Source organism: Grammomys surdaster, unplaced genomic scaffold (genome assembly GCF_004785775.1).
Source record: "Grammomys surdaster isolate TR1022 unplaced genomic scaffold, NIH_TR_1.0 173, whole genome shotgun sequence".
Taxonomy (NCBI): Eukaryota; Metazoa; Chordata; class Mammalia; order Rodentia; family Muridae; genus Grammomys; species Grammomys surdaster.
In genome coordinates this window covers 2,550,901-2,560,105 of record NW_021604621.1, presented here as the reverse complement: position 1 = coordinate 2,560,105, position 9,205 = coordinate 2,550,901, and the positions used below count along the sequence as shown (strand labels likewise).

The window sequence follows — 9,205 nt, the reverse complement described above, 5'->3', positions numbered from 1 at the left end:
AATGGAATGGAATGGAATGGAATGGAATGGAATGGAATGGAATGGAATGGAATGGAATGGAATGGAATGGAATGGAATGGAATGGAATGGAATGGAATGGAATGGAATGGAATGGAATACAATAGAGAATATGGGATACTCAGTGATTGGATGACTATAAAAAGATCAAAATGAGGAACATAAGGCAGCTTGGGAAAGGAATCATTTAGAGATGAGAAGCATGGCCTATTTGGAGAGCTATCCCAAGGCCCATGCGAACTCCTGCTGCATCATATTGGCACCATGTTTCCCCAGTGCCTAACCAGCCAGTTCTGGTTTTTCAGGACATTTTTATTTACCTTCCCTCAGCTGAGCTTACTTAAGTGACTGTTCTCTTGACAAGTTTTGAGCTTGTTGAAGAGATTTTGTATGTATTGTAGCATGCCAGTCCCATTTCCCAGAGATTTTTTTAAAATATAAACTTGCATTCTAAAAAGATTTCCCTCAACTGTTGTTCTCAGTAACTGTGTGTTTTCACTGCTAGATGTGGACACTTTTAGACTTTGTCTCTGATTTCTGGCATTATGTAGTAGTTGGTTCTCTAGTCCATAAATGCTAGTATTGTTTTGTGATTTTTCTTCTCCAATCTCTTTTATTCCTTCTCTTAACATATCACACAAACACACACACACACACACACACACACACACACACACACACACAAACACTCACACAGATGATCTAAGAAATGAAGAAATAATATTATGAGGTTTATGAAGACCAAATGAGCTGTTCTCTAATCTTTGAATAACATCAGACAAGCAACTTCATCCTCTCCGTGGTTCTATTTATCTACACAGGGTATGTTCTTACCTAAGATTACCAGAATGCGCATTAGTCTCACAACCTTTAAAACCCTAAGAACTAACTGTCTTTTGGCCTCTAGACTTGTGTGCCCTGTGACTCCAGTACACTGAAGAAACTATGTAACATGTAATGTGGAGGGAAAAGGCATTGATAATTTTCAGTCTGATAGCCTTGGGTTCAATTATATTATTACTTGATTATTATTAACAAGCTATTTAATGCCATTAACATCAGTGTCCGAAATTGTAGAATAAGATTGATAATAATGATACCTTCAAGGACTTCTGTAAACAGTAAATAAGACAGGAGAAGTCAAGTATCTTAAAAGTATTATGCCAAAGCAGGATGCTATTTTTTTGGGTGGAGGTGGGATCCTCTGGACTTCCTATGGGCAGAGGGTTTACTTCTGGCTTTGGTCTTTGCTCTACTTGTTTTGCCTCTCTCCCTGTCTTTGGATTAGTGGAAGTGGGTGTTTAAGCAGGGAGCCAGGATTCCACACACAAAAAAATATTCTTGGATGAGCTCCAAAACCTCAGGGTACCCCTGGAGCTTCTTTTCATATTCTTTGATTTGGAAGCTTGCCTGAGACTATAACACTTCCAAGTTCTTTTGCAAGCATTGGTTTGGGCACTTGCAGAGAGACTCAGGATCCACCCAAATCTCTTCAGAATCCTGGCATCCACAAAGTTTCTCTGGAAGTTAATGTGCTGTCCTAGTGGGCTGTAGATCTCAAGAGAAACAGTTAAATGGTTATGCGTTAAGCTCTCAAGGTTGAGTTCTAACAGTATGAACCTTAAGAATTCTAAGTGCTCAAAGGTTAGGAATTTTCGTTAATGAAACTGTCTGATCATTTACTAAGCAACTATTCTACAAGACATTCCACAGTGAGAAGAAGGAAAGTAGACAATTCATGCCTAGTGTTTTAGAACAAGTGATAGTTGTTTTTGGTTAACTATTTTGTGATATGCTTAAGGAGAGAACCCTCTTTTTATTCAAAACTGTGGTATAGGAAGGATATAGTAAATAAAAGAATGAGTGATAGAGTATATTCTTGTCTTTTTTTTCCCCTCTTCATATATCAGAGGACCACCAAAAAGACTTACTATGTGCAAGTTTGGGTTAGTTGCTTGTTGATTAATGCAAATTTGGCTTTGCAGTATTTTTTTTCCTGCTTGTCTCATGAAGGGTTTGAACCATACATTTGCAACCTGCTTGGAGGATCTTAATTATACATTCTTATTTTATATGGCAATTGTCATTATTACTAAGGAAGGAATGTATATGACTCTTTGTCTAAATTTTTTTTCTAAATGAATTTCTAAATGAGGAAATGACAAGACAGGCCAAAAATTTAAAGAAAAAAGCAATTGAAAGGAAGAGAGAAAAACACAGTAAGAAGAAGGTTTACTAGAAAAGTGGGGGGGGATAGAGGGAGGTGACACATAGTCATCAAAGAGATGGTCCTGTGGTGATTAGCATAGAGTTCTGATCATTCTCTTCTAAGATCTGTAATCCTTGACAACTTACCAACTTGCCTGTAAGTGGGGCCATCTTTGGGATGTTACTCTACTTAGAAAAATACCTTGTCAGAAAAAAAAAAAACTATGCTGCAGAAATATAGACTTCTCACAGCAACCAAGATGCTCCAGGCTTAAAATCAGATTTGTAAATCGTATTTTTATTCTCCTCTGGGGTTTTATACTAGTTGTTGGGTTGTAGACCATAGGGAGAAAGCTCTGAATGCATGTACTCTAGATGGAAAAGACTATGGCTTGCTTAATGTCAGAAGATCAGGGTCAAAATAATAAACAGCACCCTCAGATGACTATGCAGATGTTTGCTTGCTTTGAAGTAAAAAATCCACATGTTGCCAAAGATGGAACTGCCTAGTGGTGAGTACACAGCATGCCTGAACGACAGACAGCTCAGTATGGTGTTCACTTTGAATCTGGAGCTTGTCTTGGTTCAGGTATGTATGGTAAAGAAGTCATATAGAAAAGTGGATAAAAAAATAGGTAACAATGGGAGAGCTGAGACTTTCTGAGCTAAAATGAATACTTATATCCTACTGACCAATGGATGTTTTTAGAAAAAGTGGCTATTATATTGGTTAAGAATTTTTATATTTTCAATAAGGGCAAAGGCACAGAAGAGACCTTCTGGCTTGTTGGAAAAAAGGGTTTCACCAAACCTCTTCCTGTACCCCCACCAGTGGGCAAAGATGGGTAAGTGGAATTCATACCTAATCACTGGATCCATTTTCCTATGCTCCACTTTGGAATATTTTCTTTATATCTATTTTGGTGTCTCCTGTCCCTATAGGCAAGTGGGCCATGGCTTGCAACCAGCAGAGATTGCAGCATTCCAAAGGAGAAAAGCAGAAAGGCAGTTGGTGCGAAACAAGCCATAAGGTAATGGCCAGTGGGGAAACAGATTTCCCAAGCTGAGACTCCATTTGGCATGTGCCTGTCTTAGACTTCACTTTTTTGGCAGAAGGTAGCATAGCTGGTTAACTTCCAAGCTGCACTGAGTTGGGTAAAAACCTTATTGTGGAGATGCCTGTTGCAGAGCGAATTATACTTGAGGGATATTGGCTGCCATGGCCTGAGAGAGTCCTTTGTCTTCTATATTGATAACATGTTTGAACGCTAACAACTATGGCCTTTTTATCCAGTTATCAGGCAGGTGTACCTATCTCTCATTCTTGAGCACCTGGACCACGTGGTTAGTCAGTCCAGGTCTCTAGAGATTTACATCTTTCTTGGTAATACAGTAATAGCCTCTGATTCATGGAGCCATGCAAGGGTGTGCTATATTGACTGGGATACTTACGTCATTTCTTCTGGAGGCGTAGGTCGATTTTTTCTATGGGTGGAATGTGTTCAATGGCTTGAATTCAGGATAAGTCTCATTCCTGATAGGATGAGATGAGTTTGTAGGAGCAACAGCAAAATAATTATGACCACAAAATTCTATCTGAGTGATCCACTGCTTTCTTATGTTCCTAACAGCATCTTTTCTTTTTACTGTTTTTGTGTATGTGTTTACGCACACACATGCATGCAGGTACACATGCACACATATGCATGTGGAGGCCAGCGGTTGATGGTTAATGTTGGCTGTCTTCTTCAGTTGCTTTTCACTTTCTGTTTTGTGACAGGATCTCTCACTGAAGCTCGAGCTTGCCAACTCAGCCAGACTGGCTGGCCAGCAAGCACCAGAAAATTTCCTGTCTCTGTTTTTCCAGCATTGTGCTTAGAGGTGCAAACTAGGGCACTTAGCTTCTTACACAAGGAATGGAGGTCTGAACTCAGATCCCCCTGCTTGAATGAGAAGAACTTTCCTGAAGAAAGCCATCCCCCGCACGCCTTCTTTTCTGTATATTGATTTATTATTCTCTTTCTCTTATGGGAAGAAACTTTGCCCCTAAAGCCCACTGCCTTCTCCACATGTCTTTAGGAAGTCACAAGTTTAAAGAGATCAAAGGTTCTAAGGAAAACATTAGATTATCTCTGCATGCTCCTCATCTCTTGCTTTCTACCATGTTCCAGAATAATCACAATTAGAGTAAAATCTACAAAAGGCGCCCACATAACACCTATTCTCATACTAGCATCTAGAGTGTGTCAACTTTCTGTGTTTCTGTCATAAGAAAACCACAGCATATCTTCGTTTTTGCAACAATCACAAGTACTGTGTACTAGTCAAAAATGCTCTGTTTCACAAGCATAGGATCTTGGCCTTTCAGTACCACCTCCTGATTCTCAACCACCTAGGGTCTGGCTTTGTTCTTTCCTGCTGACCAACGTAAGCAGTTAAGCAGCTGGGACACACAGTCATCCAACTTCTGCAACATTCTTTCCTATGGGTTGGGAAACAAGGATACCACCAGTCACAGATTCAGTCTCTCCCTTCTCCCTTCCTCTTTTGTGCTCCCCGTCCCCTTTCCCCCTTCACACTGCAGCAAAGAGTTTGCAAACTCTTGAAAGACTTTCTCCCTGAAAGAGTACTGCAAGACATTGAAGGCATTATAGAAGAACCTGCCTATTCCTTAAAATGTGTTGGATTTTGCAGCGGAACATAATGCAGCTGACTCAGCACTATTGGCTATGTGCTTGGTGGTGCTGTTCTGGACTTAGATAGATGTAACTTAGGCTATATACAAAACTTAGTCGTCTGGACCCTTGGCAACTAGCCAGGACTGTGGCTAGATGAAACATTGAAACTACAGGCCCAGGAGGGGATCCAACCTCTGATCCAAGCTTTATTTTTATTTGTGCTTTAACTATAATTAATGTTAATTGGGCATTCTGACCTCAGTTGCCCGTGAAATTCACAAAAAGTCTCTAGAAAGGACCAATTTTGCAAGGCTTCAAGAATTCCCAGGTACCACATTTATTTCTCATTAAATGCCCTATATTAACATCACTCAATGAGATGACTTACTCTAGGTTGTTTGTAAATTTGTGTGAATTTACAGAGACCCAATGTCCAAAAGACCTGTAATACCTATGAATGTTCTGACCTGCTGCCAACATCACCTGTACTATGGAGGGAAAATTTTCTATGAAGCCTTATGTGACCAGTCAGTCACTAAAGAAGGAAAGAAGTTATGAAAGAGTTCAGAGCTTTGGTAGACTGGTTCCAGGGGCTGCCTGACAGACAGGGCCATATTGTTGATTCAATAGCTTTCATCTTGTACCCCTGAATATTCATAACTTCCCGAACCAGCTTTTTCATCTCACTTCCTTATAATTCCTTAGTTTCACCAACTGTGGTGAATTTGAGGCTGACAAGCCACTTCTTTTATTCCTGGATATGCCTTTTGCTGAGTAAAAAGAAATTAATTGCCCATATCTATCATAATAGAGGTGAACTGAGCTCTATGTTTAGGAGGATGGGACAGCTTAGTTTTGACTGGGACAGGGAAATTGAGGAAGTTGGCAATTTTGAAGAACAGAGTCACAGAGGCAGGTTTGGGATAACAGGGGAAACATGGATCTTTGGGAGATGGGTGAAATGAATATAGGGGTGGGAAAATCACATTAGACTCCACCTTTTAAACCTTTTCCTTTGCTTTCCTTTCCTTTCAGAGAAAGTCTTCTTGTCCTTTGCTTTCAGCAGGAGAATTACATTGGAGCTTCATGTGCATTAAACTAGCCTTTTCAGATTGGCTAAAAAGCTAAGCAGTATGTGTGTGTGTGTGTGTGTGTGTGTGTGTGTGTGTGTGTGTGTGTGTGTGGTGTGTGTGTGTGTGTGTATCACAGTGTCTATAGAGGAAATCATTCAAATTATTTATTAGCAAATTAAAAACTATCTGAATATTTGTCTTCTGCTTTTGTCCAATATTTGTGAAAAGTAAATCCTGTAATCATGCAAATCTGACAAATATGATAATGTCTATTCATTCAAGAATTCAGGAAAGTTTAGCAATTGACTACTTGTTCATAGGATAAGGGTATGTGGCGGATGGAATTGGTCATATTAAAATCCTGTGGAAGAGACTAGATAGAGAAAGTATGCTTACTGTGTTCTTTTTCTCCTACCTAGATGAGAAGAACTCCAGCATTTGAATCTCCTCTTGAGAAAGCAACATGGAAGCTCATTACAGATCAAGATATTGTTCTGCCTGAGCAAGATAATAGGATTATTCTTCCTAGGTTGCCTAATCTCCAGGGATAAATCAAGCCCAATCCCAGTGTTTGGAGTCTTCTGGGAAGGAACATTGCCCATGGGTTTTGTTCATTACCAAGCTATCACCAAAACCAAACCAAAGCGAAGCAAAAACTCCCAAACTATTGAAATGCAAACTGAAATGATTGTAAACACCCGGGCAGGGTATACACCCACCTCCAAGTTTAGTCATTACAAAGTAGCATGGTCAACTTGGATGAAGAAAAGAAAATTTCTATTTTCACACACACACACACACACACACACACACACACACACACACACACAAAAGTTGTCAGTGAGCAGCATAACTGATAACTCAGATTCCATGAGATTAGATCCAGGGAAAATGACAGCTAACTTCTAGTCTATGTCTATAATGCTAGGACATTAGATGACTGCAGTACATAGAGAAGGGAGAGAAGGAAAGGGGCCTAGCTAACTGTGTTATCTGGATAACTGAAGGCTACGAAGACATTTCTCTTCTTACTGCTTATTGTTCAAAATCTTTCCAAAATTGTTATTGTCTTTTATCTAAGTACAGAGAATCTAGACAGTATAATTGAATTGTCTTTGCTAGGTGAGAATCTTCCTGGGCCTCAGGGACATACATTGAACATAACAGAATAAATGTAAGGGATACTGTCAGGATAAAAGACAGAAGTCACAGAAGCAAGGGAACAATTTCTTCGAAGTCTTTTATTTCCTTTTCCTTCTGACTGCTCTGCCTTCAGGCCCTTATCCATGTTCCTAAGAGGGAGCCCTTTCAATATGTGTTGTGATTTTACAATTTTGGTTTTCAAGGTTGTATTTTCAAGAGGCTATTGGCAGTGGCTTGCCATAGTCACATGGAATAAAGCAGTAAGGCTTAAGACACAGGCATGTTCAAAATGGATAAGCAAGCTTTTCTTCTCTTTTATTATAAAAATAATCTCTTTATTAAAACCGAACCCAAACATGTAAGCCAGTAAAGAAGTTAATTCTTTTAGAACAATTCATTTAAAAGGAAGAAATGCCTAAGGTATAATTTGATACCTTTGTCACTGTTTAATTTTTCCATAACTAACTTACCCCAAATCTGAGTTTGGAATCAAGAGCCAACCCCAGCAGTTCTTTTTCCTCCAGTGTTGAATCAAAGTGCCCTACATTGCTAGCTATCACGGCCTTAGGCAGTTGACTTACTATGCAGGAGGATGAAGAAAGACTGATATTGACTTCACTTTCTTCTGATGAGTTTCTTATTCTTTGTCTGGATGTTCTAGAGAAGAAGGAGACACAAACATATCATCTCTTTGTGACCATCAAAAGCTGAGCTTTTAAGACTTTATTTCTAGAGTATTTGAGGGTGGGGAAGTGGGAATGGGGGGGTAGGTGGGGGCACATCCTCATAGAAGCAGGTGGAGGGGGATGGGATGGGGGTTCCTGGGCGAGGGGGGGAATGGGGTAAGGTGATAACATCTGAAATATAAATATAATATCCCATAAAGAGGTAACACAGCTCTTTACTATGAAAAGGGATGGAGGATTGGAGGCAAAAGATGGGGACTAGTGCTAAGTAACCCATAGAACGCTGGGCATAGCGTTCTATAGATCAGGAGCATCCCAGACTTACTCCCATTCTGGGCTTCCCCATGTGTAGACCTTCAAGAATAATTATAGTCTAACCCAGTGTTTCTCAACCTGTGGATCACAACCTCTTTGGAAAGTCTAATGAACCTTTCACAGGGGTTGCCTAAGATGATTGGAAAACAGATATTTACATTATGACTGAAAACACTAGCAACATTACATTTATGAAGTAGCAACAAAACTAATTTTATGGCTAGAGTCACCACAACATGAGGAACTGTATTAAAGGGTTATAGTATTAAGAAAGTTGACCTCCACTGGTTTGGCCAAAATATTTCGTTGGAAAACAAGACCTAATGAGAATGCTCCCTTGCTGTCTGCCTGATCCTACTCCCTACATCCTTTCTCTTTAGCTGTTCAGTATGTCAACCAAATTTACCTTTCTAGCCTGTTTTCTTTCTCATCACATCTTACTTTCCTTGATTTAATCAAAAGCTGTTCCACTTATCTTGGTTTCTTTTGCATGAATGCCTTTACCATTAAACGAAACTAAGCTTACTTCTGTTTGCCTTGGTATTTATTTATGTAAGAAAAAACACATTCCCCATTCCCATTTGATTGACTTAGAGAGGTATATAGTCTGATTCCTATATTCAATTGATTGTCAGATTGTTGCTTGATGGCACAGTGGGTGGAGCTGGTAGGGACCTGAATGATTTTTTTTCAAAGCACTTTTTTGGTTTGTTTGTTTTGTTTTGTGTTGGTGGTGGGTTTTTTTCTTTTAGATTTTTCTTCTTATTTATTTTTCTCTCATATATTACACCATGACTGCAGTTTCCCCTCCTTTCTTTCCACCCAGTCTCTCCCTCCCCCACCTCCCCTTTTCTCTAGGCCTATCATTCCAACTTTGTCTTCCCTCAGAAAAGTACAGTTCTTCCAGGGACATCAACCAAGTACAACATAACAAACTATAATAAAACCAGGCCCATATTCTCACACCAAAGCTGGATGAGCCAACCCAGTAGCAGAAGGGTCCCAAAGGCAGGCAAAAGAATCAGAGACAGCCCCAACCCCACTATTAGGAATCGCTCAAAATACTGAGCTACACGACCATAAC

At 39.7% G+C, this 9,205-nt stretch overlaps 1 protein-coding gene across 1 annotated transcript in view; it reads left to right on the top strand.

Annotated features, from left to right (window-relative positions):
- Gucy2f (guanylate cyclase 2F, retinal) overlaps positions 1 to 6,490 on the top strand; it is an 89,546-nt gene extending 83,056 nt beyond the window's left edge. Inside the window, exons 17-19 of the mRNA XM_028767498.1 lie at positions 2,983 to 3,071; positions 3,169 to 3,267; positions 6,402 to 6,490. Coding sequence (XP_028623331.1) covers positions 2,983 to 3,071; positions 3,169 to 3,256 — 177 coding nt within the window. The 3' untranslated portion in view covers positions 3,257 to 3,267; positions 6,402 to 6,490. The remainder of the gene's footprint in view (positions 1 to 2,982; positions 3,072 to 3,168; positions 3,268 to 6,401) is intronic.
- Positions 6,491 to 9,205: the final 2,715 nt, after the last annotated feature.